Below are 20,311 nucleotides of genomic sequence, written 5' to 3'. Positions count from 1 at the left end.
TGAGCGAGAGCTCACCATTTTAAGTTTAGACCCTTCAGTAGCAGCAGCCCTTCCCGACCCACAGAATGTAGGAGGAGGCACCCTTGCAGAAATGCATACCGCGATCCTGGATGCGATCGGGTATAACCGGGGCGACCCCGTAGATGGCCTCAACAAATGTAGGCAAAAGAAATCCGAACACCCCACAGCGTTTGCTGGACGCCTGTGGATTCACTTTGCAGCAGTCTTTGGAGACTTAGACGGTGCCCATTTGTCCCCAGACAACATGGCCAAATGGACCCGCGCCCTTATCTCCTATGCCGCAGAATCAGGACAGAAAGCTTGCGCGAGTTATGATACCTCAGAGGAGGCCCATAACGAGAAGTGGGTAGTGAAAAGATTGTCCCGCGCTTGGGAGCAATCTATACAAGGTAAACCCGCAGTTATGAATACCGAGGAAAAGCAGGCTGCCACAGATATGTAGGCAGTTACAACACACCAGAACCCCGCATGGGTGAATGAGGGAAAGAACAGCCCCCCACCCAAGTCACAGGAGTGTTACAACTGCGGACAGATGGGGCACTTCGCAAGCGAATGCAATGCCCCTAAAAAGCCACAGAGAGCCCAGCAGACGGGCACTCTTGAGTAAGAAATGGACAGAACCCATTCATAGCGTTAGCGCCCATTCAGATCAGACGGACTTGACCGGAACAGACTAACGGTGCATAGGCTCCCCCAGTTGGGTCTACGACACCCTTTGGGATAGGTCCGGCTGACCGGTAGTTGCAGCAAAAATTCGGGGACAGCCCATCGAATTTCTCTGGGACACAGGAGGGTCCCGCACCACAATAAATTCCTCCACCCTGTTTCAAAAAGACACGTGGCCCACCACAGCCACCATCACCCTCAGCGGCTTTACAGGCCACTCACAGCAGGGACACATCACAGCCCCTGTACCCATTCAAATCGGTACCATCACCACCAAGCACCTCGTAGTTTTAGTTGACCTGCCCCACACAGCAGAACACATTCTGGGAATCGATTTCATGAATTCCCATAATCTTTCATTCGATCCAGTCAACCAGTGTGTCTGGAAGATGGCAAAATCTGCAAGAGCCCCCGCAACGCTCAACACAGGAGAGTACAGGAACAAAATTAGCGCAGTAGGCAAATTTTGGTTCAACCCAACCACGCTTAGTACGGACCAACAGGTTAGGGCAGTTCTGCAAAAGAACAGGGCAGCATTTGCGACCCACAAGCACGACTGTGGACGGATGACTGGCTCCGTACAAATAACAGGACCTGACCCTAGACCCCAAAAACAGTATGGATTTCCCCAAGAGGCAGAGGGAGAAATCTCCATGGTAATAGAAAGCTTATTAGAGCAGGGCGTACTTAGATCAGTAGCCTCCACTAATAATGCCCAGATTTGGCCAGTGAGAAAGCCCGATGGATCATGGTGACTGACCATCGATTACCGGGAACTCAACAAAGTCACCCCCGCAGCAGCCCCCACAGTAGCAACAAGTCCCGAGACCATGCTCAAGCAGGGACACAATTCCCGATTCTTTACGGTTTTGAACGTCAGTAATGGATTCTGGTCCATTCCATTGGCAAAGGCGTGCCAGTACAAATTTGCCTTCATCTTTAAAGCACAGCAGTACACGTGGACATGCCTGCCACAAGGCTTCCACAACTCCCCCTCCATTTTACACCGACAGCTGGCAAATGGTTTAGCCAAATTCTCTCGCCCCGAATGTCTGGTTCAGTATGTAGATGATCTACTACTGCAAAAAGACACCAAGGAAGAGCACATTGAGCTTCTGTCCGAACTCCTGGAACTCTTGCACTCAATCGGTTGTAAAGTCAACCCCAAAAAGGCCCAGATTTTGGAAGAAAAAGTGATATATTTGGGAACAATTATTACACATGGTAAACGCGAGATCGAGCATAAAAGGATTGACTCGATTGCTAAATTGCCCCTTCCCCAGAACGTTTCAGCCCTCCGGTCGTTTTTAGGACTGGTTGGCTACTGCCGAAACCACATTGACGGTTTCGCCAGCAAGGCAGCACCCCTCTCAGACCTCCTAAAGAAGGTAGCCCCCTTGGAATGGCTTCCGCAGCATACGAATGCTGTGGACTCCTTAAAACAGGCACTCATAGCAGCCCCCGCACTACAAGTCCCAGACCCCCTTTCCCTTTATGCCATAGAGGTAGCGACCACAGACCGCACCCTTTCAGCCATGCTCCTTCAGGAACGGCACGACCAGTTAAGGCCCGTAGCTTACCCCTTCTGAATTTTAAATGCTGTGGAGCAGGGATTTTCAGCCTGTGAGAGGCACCTGCTCGCAGTATTTTTGGCAGTGCAGTATTTTTCACACGTTACCGGACTGAACCCCATTACAATTCTCATCGAACACACCCTCACCCAACTTTTACTGGATGGACGACTCAAGGGCGGTACCGTAAGCCAGATCAGAGCAGCGAGATGGACCCTTCTCTTGCGGGGACAGGACATCACTGTTAAACGGACAAAGACGCACACCTTTTTAGCCGACAACTTACAGTACCCCGGAACCCCCCATGAATGTGAAATTCTCTCTCCACACCACAACACAGGCCCTTTTATCGCTAAGACACAGATAGGTAGTTCAACCCAGAGCCCCCATCACACGGACACGTATCTATGTGGATAGATCTTCCACAGTCTTGGATGGGAAGCGCATAACAGGTTGCGGTGTATATGTCGCGGACGCGCAGGGACGCGCCCTTGAGGAAATATCGTTAAAACTTCCAGGCCACTTAGGCGCGCAGGCAGCAGAGCCCACGGCCATCGCGTATATAGTGAAACACCCAGATTCCTTCCCCAGCCCAGCAGACACATACTCAGATAGCCTCTATGTCTGCAACAGCCTCACGGAATTCCTGCCCCTGTGGAAAGCAAGAGTATTTGTTTCCGCAGACGGAATACCCCTCCCCATAGCCCCATTGCTCCGTCATATTTTAGAAAGAGCCCAGAACAGGACTTTTGGGATAATCAAAGTCCGCAGTCACAATCGTTTCCCCCCCCCCCCCCCCCCTGGAAATGTGAAAGCCGACGCACTGGCTGAAGCCGGTTCCAGGCATGGACATTTTTGGACACCCCCCGAAAGCGCACCAGTGAGTGCAGTTCAGGTCTCACGGACAAAGATCGAGGATCTAGTGGAGGCCCAGAAGCAGGACAGCAATCTCAGGGAGATTGTAAAAGGGAAGTACCCAGCACCCTACGAGAGATTCAAAAATGCACTGACCACACATGGCGGTGTGGTGTTAAAAGACACCCTTTATGTGGTTCCTGAACAGGACAGGAATCAACTGATTTGTTTGTTCCATGACGGTCATGGACATCAGGGAATCGATCCCACTACAGCCCATCTCAAGCAGCTTTGTTGGTGGCCGAATTTAAAGGAAGATGTAAACCATTACATTGAGAATTATCTCACCTGTGCCCAGAATAATCCGGACAGATATGCCAAAAAGGCTCAACTCAGTCACACCCGACCAGTCAATGGCCCCTGGACTAACCTCCAGATTGATTTTATAGGACCATTGCCCCCTTACAGGAATGGCTATAAATATGTACTTGTGGTAATTGACACATTTACGAAACAGGTGGAAGCATTCCCAGCCTGCACAAACACTGCAAAAACCACAGCCAAGATTTTGACCCACCACATTTTTACAAGATGGGGACTCCCCCGCAGCATTGAATCCGGCCAAGGTTCCCATTTTACGGGACGTGTCATGCAGAACGTCCTCACGATATTTGGCATCACCCAAAAATTCCACATAGCATACCACCCACAGTCGAGTGGTATCATGGAGCGCATGAATCGGACCCGAAAATCCACCCTCAGAAAAATGGTCCAGCAGAACAACAACACTTGGGACTCGGTCCTCCCTTTTGCGCTGATGTTTTTGCGTAATACAATTTCTACTTTCACAGGTTACACCCCACACACCCTCATGACCGGACGCCCCATGAAAGGCACAGAATTTTTGTTAGGTTTAGACTTGACCAGGCCCGAAGTGACGGCCCTTACACACGAGAAAGCAGTTTAGCAATTAGTGGAAAATGTTAAAACGGCTCAGCTAGCAGCCGCAGTAAATTTGGGCACCAGAAAGAAACAGAGCAAGGCTTGTTTCGACAAGACAGTGCATGCGACTGAGTACAGTATAGGACAGCAAGTCATGCTCTCTGTATATAACCCCAGCACATTCCTGTCCCCAAAATACTCGGGTCCGTAGTCCATTGCGGACAAAGTAAGCCTTTCCGTATATAAAATAAAGTACCCCAACGGTAAGACTGCGTGGTTCCATATAAACCAGCTGAAGGCATATGTAACACAGTCCAACCACGCACACCATGTCATGCTCGACGCAGCAGACCACGCCCCGCCCACAGCCAACGTAACCCTCCCATCCCCCAACACGTCCAGCCCAGCCACGGACTCGACCTCGACTCCACCCCCGAAATATACACTCCGCCTCGGAACGCCCACAGACTGCAGCAGCAGAGACAGCGACTGTGACTCGACAATAGCCGCAGCACGCCTCCCTACTATCCCCATGCAACAAGACCCACATCCAGCGAATCCGACTACGATCCGAGTGATCCCTTCATGATCCCTCTGAGGACTTGCCCACAGAGACTCACTATTGCCAGACACTAGTTCAGCGGAACTAGCTTGTCTGCAGAGACTTGTTCAGATGCCCGTTCGTAACTGCCCTTCTGGTTCGAAGGAAAGAAACACGACGGCAGCTCCACCACGATGACTACATTTTTGCCCATTCTTGTTGGTTTCTCAGGCAGTGGAGAAACGGCTTGGGATCCGCCCTGCCTGGGAACCCCCCCTCTGGTGAGCTACGATGGGGTAGGAGAGACATTGCATTGGTAGCCGTCCTACCCGGGGACTCCATCCAACTCTTACCCATCGTGGCCCATACGCACCTCATTTTGGCACTTTTCGTTCAAAAAGTTTTGTTTTGTTTAGGTAGCCTTTAGGTTGCCAACCACATGCTATTTACATCCTGAGACATTTGGATGGTAAATTGCACAGTCTGTGAGACGGCTCGCACTGGTTCATTATTGGGAAGTGTGTCTTGTCCTAAAATTAGATTTTTGAAAAAAAAATGATGGCGTTACACATAGTGACCAATTATAAAGGGAATAATTGGCACCAAAGGACAGACACACTATCGTACGAGATATTAAACAAAGATAGTTACAGACACTATGCTTGTTTCCACAGAACTCCAGAAGCTCCAGGACCGGAGAAGACAAAGAAAAGAAAAGGAAAGAGAAGAGCCATGAGGACTTCCTCCACATGGATCACCATCATCTTAATGGACATTTGGTTGCGAGTGAACGCGAACCCCATGACTTCAAGCCCCCCAGCCGTTAATGTTTCACTTCCCTGCAGTAACCAGAGCCCAGTCACCAGCGACACCACATCACCTTGGTGTGCCAGGTTTATAACCTGGTACTCTCTGTCATATGTAATAGAAACCTTACTGGTATTAGCGATACTCTGCTGCATAGTGCAGACTATGCGTCTCCGGAAATGGAGAAGGAAAGCCTACCGCGCCCGAACCCGGTATATAGGATCAGATCCCCTATTTTCGGATACGACCAGACCCCCGACCCCCGCGATCTATAATAAAGTGCATTCACTTGCGTTTATTGTAACTAAAGAAATGTAACGAACTGTTCATGAGCAAATTGTACGATCCTGAGCTTGACTGCCAAGCCAGGAAAGACTGTGCATAAAATGCTATGATTTTGTTGTATGATTGAGGAAGTTAGGATAATGAAATGTTTAAGTGAGTGTAGTGTATTAAGAATAGTTAGAGGTTCCCAGTTTATTGTTTTGTAGTGCATGTCCCTGTTTGACATAGCACCCTTAGAATTGTTAGTTAAAAGTTTTTTGCATAGCTATGGTAGCACAGAGGCCATGAAGGAAGTGCCCCCCCCCCCCAGGTCAGGGAATGGAAAGCAACATAGTTGCTTCGCGTTAGGATCACAAGGAGGGAATGTAGCCACTTAAAATGGCCAGCTCCCGATTCAAAATGGCGAACGGCAAAGGCTGATGGGAAAATCAGCCAACAGGACAAAAACGAGCAGCTGCAGGTTGACCTCTGGGAAGGCCAGACAAGATCGATACCAGTAACCATCAGCATAACAAAACACCAGCCATCTGCATACTAATGAGCAATCCTAGGGAACAATAAGCAACATTTCAACACACAAAGCCAAACCAGACTCTTCGGCGCCAGCAGAAGCCTACACAAAGGGAGGTGAACGACCACCTCAAGACCGCCCATCGATCAAGGAATCGCTCCAGCATTGGAGAAAATCGAACCAAGTGATTGGGGCAAAGTCCAATCACTTGGGACCAGGTACAGGATCCGCATCGAAAGGCCCTGGGGACTATAAGAATTGAGCCCAAGTTCAAGGCGCTCTCTCTTCCACCGCTTCCAGCTCTTCTTCGGCTCGCTTCCAGCTCTCGTCACTCTTCAGCAGCCGACCGAACCTGTAAGTCTTACTTCAACGCTCGCTACGAGATGGGCACTCCTAGCTATCAACCTGTACCAACTTCGAATCCCGCAGACTCAGAACCCGAACGAAAGGCCATTTGTTTCCCTGACCCGGTGGGCCAGTTCCAAGTTAAGTATTGGCCTGTTAGCTGTAGAAGTAGCTTAGACGTAGAAATTGTGCATGAGTAGCGATTACTGTGTATAACAAATGTGCTTTGATTTAAATCTTACTAAGCGGTGTATTGGATTATTGATGATTACTCTGACTTGAACTACGTGGCGGTATCATAAAGATACCTGGCGACTTGAGCAAAGGTAATAAAACAGAGCAATTGAACTAAGGCAAAGTTAGCAACGGTGGTAGTGGGGGAAGAATTGTGTTCCCATCTCTCCTGCTATCCCGTCATTTTCTTGGAGGGACTATGGATGAAAACCTTCTCCTGGAGTTGAGGTGAAATGAGCAAGGGCACGTTACCACAGCTGTTACAGGCACCATGTAAGTGTCAGTTGGCAATGGTGAAAGTGAAGCTTAACACTAATGCTGCATTCCTCTCCATGTTACAGGCTGGCATTTACTAAAGGACATTTTCCCAAATTGGCTGAATGCGCCCATTTCCACTATGAGAACGTTGACTTTGGCAGCATACAGGTGAGTGACACTTGTGTGGGCATGTACCACACTACCGTAATATGGTCATGTTAGTAGATGTCACTGCTGTTATACAGCAATGTTACCCCACATTGTATCATCACATGATGAGAACGCACCTCACTATCATATGGGGATGCTATTTATAGATGTAATAGAGATTGTTCTGTAATCAACCTGTATGTCACAGTGAAAATCCAGCGGAGATCTTGGCTAAACCATCACAGGTTCTCTAAGTGATAGCTGAGTATCTTTTTTTTGTTATGGATCTTTCCTCTAATGAATGCCAGTTGAATACAGAATTAGAAGGAGATTTCTGTTGGATCAATTAGAATTGGATTGAAATTACTCACACCTGAATTTGTTTAGGAGCTTTGCAGCTGGGAGAGAGAGAGAGAAGACAGAATATGCAGGCAGCAGTGTAAACTCAGCTGCCGTCTGTTGGGTTCTGGAACTCATAGGTGAAAAGACTGTGCTTTCCGGCTGTCTCAATTATTATTTTCAAACATAACATTTAAAATCAAACCTTCTTTCTGGTATAGTAAATATTTGAAAATCTATTTCAATTTCAGTAGCTGATATTTACATGCCTAAAGCCCTTGAGTGAGTGTGTGCACTTAATGAGCTGCTAACACTGTAACATGTATGGGAGAATGTGGTGTTATTCAATCAATGACAGTTTTGTACCACCTTCTCCATCATAGCTGCTCCCTGTCCTGCCATTCTTCTGCCTTATTAAACATATGTCCTCTATCGCCATGTCAACCAGCTGGTACTAAAACTGTTTGCAAAAGCGCACTAACTGTTTAATAATGAAGCCATCATGAATTGAGAAAATAGGGGTCGGGCATAGAATCACAAGAGGTGGTAGGTATTCAAATGGAAAGAACGCACTTGGCAGAAACTTTGAACAGGTGTACGAGAGTCCACTTGTTGGGGAGTGAGAGATCAAGAACAGGGCACAGTCTTTGTTCAGACTGGTGAAAATAACAACCTGGATTTCTGGTTTGGGGGGTGGGGGTTGGGGGGTGGGGGGGCGGGGGTGGTGCTGTCAGCTGCTGTAACTCAATTAGCAGAACAATGGAGGGTGAGGTGACTTGATGTGGCTGTCGTATGGGTGTGCCAGTTTTGGAATATGTAGGACTAGATGCAGACCATCAGCCCGGTCACAGTGCTTGGAAAACCATATGGCAATGCTTCTCGTATAGTTATAGAGTTTTACAGCACAGAAAGGCTCTTCGGCCCATCGTGTCTGGTTGCCATCAAGCACCTATTTATTCTAATCCCATTTTCCAGCACTTTGTCCATAGTCTTGTATGCAATGGCGTTTCAAGTAAACATCTAAATGCTTCTTAAATGATGAGGTGCCTTTTCCACCCTTTCAGGCAGAAGGTTCCAGATTCTCGTCACCCTCTGGCTGAAAATGTTTTTCCTCAAATCCTCTCTAAACCTCCTGCTCCATACCTTAAATCTCTACTCTCCTGTCAAATATTTCACCAAGGACTTCCTGGCTTTCAAAGCTGCTGATACACTTGGCTCCACTGTCTCTTTAAGCAAATATTTGTAAAATAGGACCAAATTTTCACTTCTTCTTCTGACTTCTAGGTTTGAGGCTATGTCCTCCAGTTGTACAGTTTGTGGTTGCGTTCTTCTTGAATCCTGTAAGATCATCTCATTTTTCACCAGTGTTGCCAGTTGCAACTCCTTCCGCCTCTCATTGTTACTCAAGTTCCAGCTCTCAGCCCGGTTGCCCACTGCTGCCCCCTTTCATTGCCTAGATGCCTTTCTCATAATACTCTGATCGGACATGTACTCAGACCTCCAGGTGGGACTAGACAAAGACCCTGTCCACAGAGAAAATCATTGCCTGATATTTGTCTATTCCTCTGATTGATTCTGTTGCTCAAGGTCCTGTTTTCTTTCTTCACTGTTGCCTACACTGTGACAATGGCCTCCATGATCTTCTCATCAGGACCTCCAAATTCTTCCCTGTGAAGTGCCCTGTACAATATTGCAGTTATCTTATCACTGTTTATTATCCTTTGCCAATCTTACGTTTTAGCATTTACTCACATTAAATGATAGGTGCCCGTGTCAGTGCAGTTCCCCCAAGTTATCCATGCCCATCTGAATTTGACTGGCTGTTGTCTATCGCCCTTTCCAGTTTGGTACTTTCAACAGGGTTTTGTGTCACTCCTCAGTTCCAAGTGCACGATAAACAACACTAATGTCTCAGGCACTACAACATCTTTGTGAAAAGCACTTGACAGTTGGAGGTGAAATGAGTGACATGTCTGAGAGACAATGGCCACCATTTAATATAATTGATGCGAGAACTGGTAGAAAACCCCCTTTGCTTCTGCAGGAGGTCGGAGGAGGATCAAATTAAGCAGCTGTCAGGCATCCCAACTGGTCAATGTTGGGCCTTCCCCAGGACTCCGGAACTCCCTGAAATCCTATCCGCCGAGAACTCCTGATCAATCAGAGGATGGCAGCTGTCCATTGCTACGAGTGGTGGTTGCAGTTGGAGATGGTGCAGGGACTTCACCAAGAATCAGCGTTGAATCTTTAGACTCTGAGGACGAGATGGGAAGGGGGAAGCAGGGCAGACTGAGGCAGGATCAAGGGCGTGTTTTTTTTCAGCAGACCAAGTGGCTTTCTCCCTTTCTGGCCTCCCGACTTTCCTGCTAAGACAGGCTGCATTAAATCCAGCCCATTGAGGGCAGCACGGTGGCGCAATGGGTTAGCACTGCTGCCTCACGGCGCCGAGGTACCAGGTTCGATCCCAGCCCTGGGTCACTGTCCGTGTGGAGTTTGCACATTCTCCCCATGTTTGCGTGGGTTTCGCCCCCACAACCCAAAGATATGCAGAGTAGGTGGATTGGCCACGCTAAATTGCCCGTTAATTGGAAAAAAATGAATTGGGTATTCTAAATTTATTTTTAAAAATCCAGCCCATTGTAGATTTTTTTCTCATTTTCTGAAAGGGAAATGGCTGCCCTCTACTGGCTTGCGGTATTTGTTCATCTTAACTGTGCACCGAATGGGCTTCTATATCCCTAGATGGCAGCATTTCCAGTCTTACTGTACGCTTACTTTTAAGTGTGATCTCTGCCTTATACATTGCCTACATTTTAAAGACTAATGGAATTTGGTAACATTTGAACTGCCTCCTGCTGTTGTACAGGTTATATCCAGAAAGAGGGAATGAACTCTACTCTCTCTGAATAAATTAGTGCTGAATGTGTGTTTTCCAACTGACTCACGGCTAGTGTGTGGAAGTTCTCCGATAGTTATATTTTGCTTTGTGCTTCGTGATCCTTAGTGTTTTATCTTCTGTTGTCTATACCAGTTGTTGCTTGAAGAAGGGACTTAAACAGTGAATTCTCCTCCAAGACCTGTGATTAAAGTCTCTTCTGTCTACTCACTATCAAGGTTGTACATGCAGCCCTTGTATACCCATTGCCTCTCTCTGGCATTATTTAAAAGCAATGTGTTCGTCTTAGCTCTCATATCATCACTCTTAACTTCACTGTTGTGCTAGGCTGTCTGACATCAAGTGAACTTCTGCTTCTGGCTCTCAGTAGCTTTCTTAGGTGTAGTTGTGCTGTTACTCTGAACTAGTTTAAACTTCACAAGGCCATCTTTCTTATTTATTCATACCAAGACCCATGACTACATCGTTATTGTCTTCAGACTCAGCAACTCCAATGTGTTCGCAACATCAACTCCAACTCATCCAGGATCCACTGCCCTCATTATATCCCACTAACCTATTGCCGCATCTATGCTGACTTACGGCTTCTTATCTCTTCGGCCAGGTTTATGAAGACTTTAAGATGTTTGCCCACTTCACCCCGGTGACGATTTCCAAACTACGTCACAGATCGCACCCTCTATTCTTCTGATGCTGGCCCATTGATCCTGACATCACTTCCCTCCCTCAGCTTCTGCCTGAACTGCTATAGATGACAGAAGCTTCAAGTACCACGGCTCTATCTTCTCCAGTTATCTTTCTAAACCCCTCTGCTTTGTTATAACTTGGTCCTCCTTCAAAATGCTCCTTTAAATCTCTTTCACTCCTTGTTTTTTCTGAAAACTCCTCCCAGTCCCAGCTGGATCTGTCCGCCCCATCTTCCTGCTTCCATGAATGGCCTTGGAGGGTTTTACAGCATTATCAGTGTTGTACAAGGCTAAGTTGTCATTCTCTGAACTGTTAAAATTGAGGCTCGTTGAACCATGTTCTCTAATGTTAAGTAATGGGTTAAGAGACATTGCAATTAGTTGTCTCATTTATGTTAAGTATCCATTAATTGACACTGATATGTAAAGGGGCTTCAGGTGGCCTCTGGCAGGTGATGTATAGTGAGAGTTTTGTGCAAAGGCTGTTGGAATGAAATAAATGGGTGTTTGTGAAAAAGGAACAGATCTTTAGACTCTTCATATCACAGCAACTAAAACGTCTAACCATTGGTAGCAGAGCATGGTTGCTGTGTAAATGTGAAGGGTTGAAAGATCCAACTTTTCCAGATTAAACCAAGGAGTGAGTGAGAAAAGAAGAAAAAAATGGGATATATGGCTGAACCGAGAATAAAGATGGCTGGATATGACTATCCTCCCTCATTTTCTGAAAGGGAATCGTACGACGAGTGGAGAAGTGCAGTAGTTATGTGGACTAAGGTAACTGCTTTGGGAAAGAGAAAACAAGGTATGGCATTGGCTCTTTCTCTACCACATGGCAGTAAAACCCGAAACAAAGTGCTTTCTGAGCTGGAATTGGAAGAGTTAGACTTAGAAGAAGGTCTGGAAACTTTCTTACATTATATGAATAAGATTTATAAGAAAAATGACTTGTTAAGTCCGTATGAAGCATGGTCGGATTTTGATAAGTTCTGGAAAATGGAGGATATCTCCATGGAAGACTATATAATGGAATTTGGCAGACTATATAAAAGGCTACAGAAACACAACCTGGAATTTCCACAGTCTGTGTTGGCCTTTAAATTACTTGACTGGGCTAGAGTGAGCAACGTGGATAGGCTCCTGGTTTTGACAGGAGTTCAGTTTACTGATAAGGATACCTTATTCGAACAGATGACAAAAGCTTTACAGACGTTTCTGGGGAAACATTCGATTCCGATGGCTCTGATGACCCAAATAGGTCAGCCTGCAATAAGGCAGAATATGGAAGATACACTACTAACAGGATGGCGAAATCGTATGGCTACGAACAGGGCTCAAGACTATAGAAGGAGACTGAGACAAGGAAATTATGAAGACAGAAACCCAGTTAGAACCTACAATAGGAAGATGAACCCTAGAAATGCACGGGGCATGATAAATCGATGTTTTCGATGTGACTCTCAATACCATTATGCTTTCAACTGTCCAACTCGTTATGATAGAGTGTTTGAAGCGACACATGACACGGAAGAGTCAGAAGAGGAAAAAGATAGTGACCAGAAAGAAGGCATTGTCCTATTGACAAGTAGTTTTACGCCGGTAATGACGGTGTTGGTTGCAAAATCCTTCAACTGTGCTGTATTGGACAGTGGCTGCACATCTACTGTGTGTGGAATTGACTGGTTAAAATGTTACCTGGACTCTTTGAATGCTGAAAATCGTAACAAGGTTAAAGAATTTGAAAGTTCCACAAGTTTCAGGTTTAGGGATGATAATACTCTGAAGTCGCTGAAAAGAGTGGTGATCCCTTTCAACACTGCTGGAGTGAATTTGGGGTATACACGGAAGTACCGGATAGGGGACAAAGAGCTCTATCCCACAGATAGATTTACATGGAAAAGGTTCTTCCGGATGGAACTTATAAGGCAAAGGCCAGGCTTGTGGAAAAGGGATTTGAAGAAAACTTAGAAGATCAGAATTTAAGGGTAGATTCACCTACAGCAGGAAAGGTTATTTTAAAGGTCTTCTTGGCTCTATTAGCCACAAAGGCATGGGAATGCAAATCTATAGATATAAAAGCTGCCTTTTTGCAGGGGCATCAGCTCCAGAGAGACATTTTTCTCTGTCCTCCTAAAGAAGCAGCTAACACAGAAGTGGTACTCTGGAAGTTTAACAAATGTGGATTTATATGGATTAAATGATGCATCTAGAGTCTGGTATTTTTCGGTAAGGTCAGTTTTGTTAAAGTTAGTCTGTTGCCAGTTGAAAGCAGATCCTGCAATGTTTTACTGGCACTATAAAGGAAATCTTTCTGGCATTTTTATGATGCATGTCGATGATGTTTTGTGGGGTGGGACTAGTGATTTTGAAGCTATTGTAATCTCTGGTTTGAGGAAAGAATTCAGGGTTGGAAGTCAGGCTTCCGGTGCATTTAAATATATTGGACTGGAAATTGGACAGACTAAGTTAGGGGCAACTTTACGTCAGCAATCTTATTTGGAAAGCATCAGCCCAATAGCAATTAGTCGTGGCCAAGTTTCACAAAAAGACGCAATGGTTTCAAAGATAGAAAAAGAGCAACTGCAAAGTTTAGGTGGGCAACTGAACTGGTTAGGTAGACAGACTAGACCGGATGTGAGTTTTGATGTCATAGAGTTGAGTACAAAAATGAATGATCCCAAAGTGGAAGACATAATAAGAGCAAATAAAGCGTTGGCCAAATTAAAAATGCAGGAGTGTGTTTTGAAGTTTCCTGTTTTAGGTGACCTTAGGCACTTGAACTCATAGTTTGAAGTGATGTGTCCCGCAAATTTATGTGATGGGGTTTCAAGCGCAGGAGGTTTTATAATTTTCCTTTTGGGGAACAATGGTAAATGTTGCCCGCTTGTGTGGGAAACAAAGAAAATAAGGAGTGGTAAAAAGCACTTTGGCTGCTGAGACGTTAAGCCTTGTAGAGGCGGTGGATATGGCCTTTTATATAAGTATGATATTGACAGAAATTTTGGGATTAGGGGATTCGGGTAATATACCTATTGACTGTCACATTAACAATAAATCCCTGTGGGAAAATGTGCACTCTACAAAAAGTGTAATTGAAAAGAGGTTACGGATAGACATCGCAAGATTGAAGCAGATGTTGGACAGAGGGGAAATGACAAAAATTAAATGGGTCGACAGGAGCTATCAACTGTCAGACTGTTTTACGAAAAGAGGGGCAAGTTCACAGAAACTTTTGGATATTGTTAATGATGGGCGCTTGTTTCTGTGACTTTTTTTTCTTTCTCGTCCAAACAAAAAAAAAAGGTGGGGGGGAAATCATGTGTGTGTTTCTGAGTTTCTTGAAATTTTGTTTTCACCGAATTTTTTTTTCTCCCAGGAAGGGAGAAACAAGTTCTCCCAGGAAGGGATACTTGTGTTAAGTATCCATTAATTGACACTGATATATAAAGGGGTTTCAGGTGGCCTCTGGCAGGTGATGTATAGTGAGAGTTTTGTGCAAAGGCTGTTGCAATGAAATAAATGGGTGTTTGTGAAAAAGAAACATAACTTTAGACTCTTCATATCACAGCAACTAAAACATCTAACATCTAACTGGTTCTTTTCCAAGACCCAAACTGTAATGCTAGAGACACGCTGAAAATCCAAGAAATCTGATGTCAGGGAGGAGAGGACTGGACGTAAGCAGCTAGTCCCTTCTGCTGTGTATTTGCTGTATTTGGAGCTCATTTCTGTTAGTGCCAGTGTGTGCAAACATAAAGTAGTTTTGGCTTTTCAGTTCGATTAACTTGAGAGATAGATTCTCATGGTGTGACCAGATAATTTAAAAATAAATGTTTATGATGCATTTGACATGAAGTTTGCTTTCTTTTGACTGGTGAAGTGTTTTGCGTTTTGGCCCATTATTGAATCTTGCGAATGGAATGGTCTGTGTATCATTAGTATGTAATGAATCATCCTAGTCTCCCTGGATTTAGTAAAACTAATTACTTCCTAGCTGTGGTCTGAAACTCGTGATATGGCAGCAGAAACTGAGATGTAACTGCAGGATGGAAGTCCAGATTGTCCCAGTAGGGGTAATGTTGTTCAGAATGAACACAGTGTAACGGTCACAGAGAGCATGTGAAGTGTGTACGTAATGGATCCTGTTTCTCCAGACGTGAAAAGTCCAATACCATCAATTATTTTCAAGTGGTTTGCACCTGCAGGAGTCGGGAAACTGTAGAATTAACTCAAGGTTTCTTTGAAGTGCTGACCAGCATTTTTCTAACTAAGATTAAATTAATCTCGGGCATTTTCCATATCATATTAGCAGAAATATTCACAAAAGGTGCTAGGGCATTCCATACTGCAGAAGAGCTAAGAGGTCAGCTGAAACACATGATCAGCACTTGACCCAAGGGCATGGAGAGTCTGACTCATTTCCTGTCAGTTTGCCTTTGTGTGTCAGCATCTTTGTATGTCTGTGTGTGTGTGTGTGTCAGTATCTTTGTGTGTGTGTGTGTGTGTGTGTCAGTATCTTTGTGTGTGTGTCAGTATCTTTGTGTGTGTGTCAGTATCTTTGTGTGTGTGTCAGTATCTTTGTGTGTGTGTCAGTATCTTTGTGTGTGTCAGTATCTTTGTGTGTGTGTGTCAGTATCTTTGTGTGTGTGTGTGTCAGTATCTTTGTGTGTCAGTATCTTTGTGTGTCAGTATCTTTGTGTGTCAGTATCTTTGTGTGTCAGTATCTTTGTGTGTCAGTATCTTGCTGTGTGTGTCAGCAGCTTTGTGTGTGTCAGTAACTTTTGTGTGTCAGTAACTTTTGTGTGTCAGTAACTTTTGTGTGTCAGTAACTTTTGTGTGTCAGTAACATTTGTGTGTCAGTATATTTGTGTGTGTGTCAGCATATTTGTGTGCGTGTCAGCATATTTGTGTGTGTGTCAGCATATTTGTGTGTGTGTCAGCATATTTGTGTGTCAGCATATTTGTGTGTCAGCATATTTGTGTGTCAGCATATTTGTGTGTCAGCATATTTGTGTGTCAGCATATTTGTGTGTCAGCATATTTGTGTGTCAGCATATTTGTGTGTCAGCATATTTGTGTGTGTCAGCATATTTGTGTGTGTCAGCATATTTGTGTGTGTCAGCATATTTGTGTGTGTCAGCATATTTGTGTGTGTCAGCATATTTGTGTGTGAGCATTTTTGTGTGTGTCAGCATATTTGTGTGTGTCAGCATATTTGTGTGTCAGCATATTTGTGTGTGTGTCAGCATATTTGTGTGTGTGTCAGCATATTTGTGTGTGTGTCAGCATATTTGTGTGTGTCAGCATATTTGTGTGTGTGTCAGCATATTTGTGTGTGTGTCAGCATATTTGTGTGTGTGTCAGCATATTTGTGTGTGTGTCAGCACTTTTGTGTGTGTGTCAGCACCTTTGTCTGTGTGTCAGCACCTTTGTCTGTGTGTCAGCACCTTTGTGTGTATGTCAGCACCTTTGTGTGTGTGTCAGCACTTTTGTGTGTGTGTCAGCACATTTCTGTGTGTCAGCACCTTTGTCTGTGTGTCAGCACCTTTGTGTGTGTGTGTGTGTCAGCACCTTTGTGTGTGTGTGTGTGTGTCAGCACCTTTGTGTGTGTGTCAGCATCATTGTGTGTGTGTCAGCATCATTGTGTATGTGTCAGCATCATTGTGTGTGTGTCAGCATCAGCATCATTGTGTGTGTGTGTGTGTCAGCATCAGCATCATTGTGTGTGTGTGTGTCAGCATCAGCATCATTGTGTGTGTGTGTCAGCATCATTGTGTGTGTGTCAGCATCATTGTGTGTGTCAGCATCATTGTGTGTGTGTCAGCATCATTGTGTGTGTGTGTGTCAGCATCTTTGTGTGTGTGTCAGCATCTTTGTGTGTGTGTCAGCATCTTTGTGTGTGTGTCAGCATCTTTGTGTGTGTGTCAGCATCTTTGTGTGTGTGTCAGCATCTTTGTGTGTGTGTCAGCATCTTTGTGTGTGTGTCAGCATCTTTGTGTGTGTGTCAGCATCTTTGTGTGTGTGTCAGCATCTTTGTGTGTATGTCCGCATCTTTGTGTGTGTGTCAGCACCTTGGTGTGTGTGTCAGCACCTTGGTGTGTGTGTCAGCACCATTGTCTGTGTGTCAGCACCTTTGTCTGTGTGTCAGCACCTTTGTGTGTATGTCAGCACCTTTGTGTGTGTGTCAGCACCTTTGTGTGTGTGTCAGCACATTTCTGTGTGTCAGCACCTTTGTGTGTGTGTCAGCACCTTTGTGTGTGTGTGTGTCAGCACCTTTGTGTGTGTGTGTGCGTCACCATCATTGTGTGTGTGTCAGCATCATTGTGTGTGTGTCAGCATCATTGTGTATGTGTCAGCATCATTGTGTGTATGTGTCAGCATCATTGTGTGTGTCAGCATCAGCATCATTGTGTGTGTGTGTGTCAGCATCAGCATCATTGTGTGTGTGTGTGTCAGCATCAGCATCATTGTGTGTGTGTGTCAGCATCATTGTGTGTGTGTGTCAGCATCATTGTGTGTGTGTCAGCATCATTGTATGTGTGTCAGCATCATTGTGTGTGTGTGTCAGCATCTTTGTGTGTGTGTCAGCATCTTTGTGTGTGTGTCAGCATCTTTGTGTGTGTGTCAGCATCTTTGTGTGTGTGTCAGCATCTTTGTGTGTGTGTCAGCATCTTTGTGTGTATGTCAGCATCTTTATGTGTGTGTGTGTCAGCATCTTTGTGTGTGTCAGCATCTTTGTGTGTGTCAGCATCTTTGTGTGTGTCAGCACCTTAGTGTGTGTGTCAGCACCTTGGTGTGTGTGTCAGCACCTTGGTGTGTGTGTGTGTGTCAGCACCTTTGTGTGTGTGTGTGTGTCAGCACCTTTGTGTGTGTGTGTGTGTGTGTCAGCACCTTTGTGTGTGTGTGTCAGCACCTTTGTGTGTGTGTGTCAGCACCTTTGTGTGTGTGTGTCAGCATCTTTGTGTGTGTGTCAGCATCTTTGTGTGTGTGTCAGCATCTTTGTGTGTGTGTCAGCATCTTTGTGTGTGTGTCAGCATTTTTATGTGTGTGTCAGCGTATTTGTGTGTGCGTCAGCGTATTTGTTTGTGTGTCTGCGTATTTGTGTGTGCGTCAGCATATTTGTGTGCGTGTGTCAGCATATGTGTGCGCGTGTGTCAGCATATGTGTGCGCGTGTGTCAGCATATTTGTGCGCGTGTGTCAGCACATTTGTGTGCGTGTGTCAGCATCTTTGTGTGTGTCAGCATCTTTGTGTGTGTCAGCATCTTTGTGTGTGTGTCAGCATCATTGTGTGTGTGTCAGCGTCTTTGTGTGTGTGTCAGCATCATTGTGTGTGTGTCAGCATCATTGTGTGTGTGTCAGCATCATTGTGTGTGTGTCAGCATCATTGTGTGTGTGTCAGCATCATTGTGTGTGTGTCAGCATCATTGTGTGTGTGTCAGCATCATTGTGTGTGTGTCAGCATCTTTGTGTGTGTCAGCACCTTGGTGTGTGTGTCAGCACCTTTGTGTGTGTGTGTGTGTGTGTGTGTGTGTGTGTCAGCACCTTTGTGTGTGTGTCAGCACCTTTGTGTGTGTGTCAGCGCCTTTGTGTGTGTGTCAGCACCTTTGTGTGTGTGTGTGTGTCAGCCCCTTTGTGTGTGTGTCAGCATCTTTGTGTGTGTGTCAGCATCTTTGTGTGTGTGTGTCAGCATCTTTGTGTGTGTATCAGCATTTTTATGTGTGCGTCAGCGTATTTGTGTGTGCGTCAGCATATTTGAGTGCGTGTGTCAGCATATGTGTGCGCGTGTGTCAGCATATTTGTGCGCGTGTGTCAGCACATTTGTGTGCGTGTGTCAGCATCTTTGTGTGCGTGTGTCAGGATCTTTGTGTGCGTGTGTCAGCATCTTTGTGTGCGTGTGTCAGCATCTTTGTGTGTGTCAGCATCATTGTGTGTGTGTCAGCATCATTGTGTGTGTGTCAGCGTCTTTGTGTGTGTGTCAGCATCATTGTGTGTGTGTCAGCGTCTTTGTGTGTGTGTCAGCATCATTGTGTGTGTGTCAGCATCATTGTGTGTGTGTGTGTCAGCATCATTGTGTGTGTGTGTGTCAGGATCATTGTGTGTGTGTGTGTCAGCATCATTGTGTGTGTGTGTCAGCATCTTTGTGTGTGTGTCAGCATCTTTGTGTGTGTGTGTGTCAGCATCTTTGTGTGTGTGTGTGTCAGCATCTTTGTGTGTGTGTGTGTCAGCACCTTTGTGTGTGTGTGTGTGTGTGTTATGGGCCAGTCTTTAGAGAACCCCAAAGTGCATCATGGAGTTCACCTGACCCACAACCTTTAATAGATTGTGGTATGGGGAGCACACGGCCCACTCTCCAGGAGTGGTACAGCAGAAATGGAAAAGTATTTTTTAAAGCAAAACAATGTTTATTCTATGAACTCAAGTTAACCTTTTCAAAACATACACTGAACATCTTAGCAACCATTAATTCAAATACAACCCCAAAGAATACAACACTAAGTAATCCTGTAAGCTCTCCTTTTAGCATCCATACGACTTAAAAACAAAACCTTTATGAGAAGCACATCAGGGTAAAGTCACGGCTGAAAACATTGATAGTTCCGAATTCGCCAAATGATTAAGAGATAGTCTTTTGATGGCAGAGAGAACAATAGTACACCTGCTTGGTCTGGCTTCAGCTCCAACACTGAAAACAAAACTAAGACACACCCTGCAGCCTGCTCAAAAACAAAAGTAAAAAGCTGACAGACAGCCCAGCTCCACCCACTCTGACATCACTGCAGTAGTAAACACCCATTTCTTAAAGGTACTCTCACTACAGATATTGATATACACACCCATTTGTAAACACCCATTTCTTAAAGGTACTCTCACATGACAGTGTCAGCATCTTTGTGTGTGTGTGTGTGTCAGCATCTTTGTGTGTGTGTGTGTCAGCATCTTTGTGTGTGTGTGTCAGCATCTTTGTGTGTGTGTGTCAGCATCTTTGTGTGTGTGTGTCAGCATCTTTGTGTGTGTGTGTGTCAGCACCTTTGTGTTTGTATGTGTGTGTCAGCATCTTTGTGTGTGTGTGTCAGCACCTTTGTGTGTGTGTGTGTGTCAGCATCTTTGTGTGTGTGTGTGTGTGTCAGCATCTTTGTGTGTGTGTGTGTGTCAGCATCTTTGTGTGTGTGTCAGCACTTTTGTGTGTGTGTCAGCACATTTCT

General features: G+C 45.2%; 1 protein-coding gene across 8 annotated transcripts in view; it reads left to right on the top strand.

The window, feature by feature from the left end:
- Window positions 1-20,311, top strand: part of LOC140398303 (rho GTPase-activating protein 32-like) — a 792,529-nt gene that overhangs the window by 441,331 nt on the left and 330,887 nt on the right. For all 8 annotated transcript variants that reach the window (XM_072486839.1, XM_072486840.1, XM_072486832.1 and 5 more), the window contains one exon: window positions 7,120-7,204. In XM_072486839.1, coding sequence (XP_072342940.1) covers window positions 7,120-7,204 — 85 coding nt within the window. The remainder of the gene's footprint in view (window positions 1-7,119; window positions 7,205-20,311) is intronic.

The sequence above is a fragment of the Scyliorhinus torazame genome, chromosome 21, assembly GCF_047496885.1.
Source record: "Scyliorhinus torazame isolate Kashiwa2021f chromosome 21, sScyTor2.1, whole genome shotgun sequence".
NCBI lineage: Eukaryota > Metazoa > Chordata > Chondrichthyes > Carcharhiniformes > Scyliorhinidae > Scyliorhinus > Scyliorhinus torazame.
The sequence above is the reverse complement of the archived record's forward strand: the minus strand, read 5'-3'. Positions and strand labels throughout refer to the sequence as shown.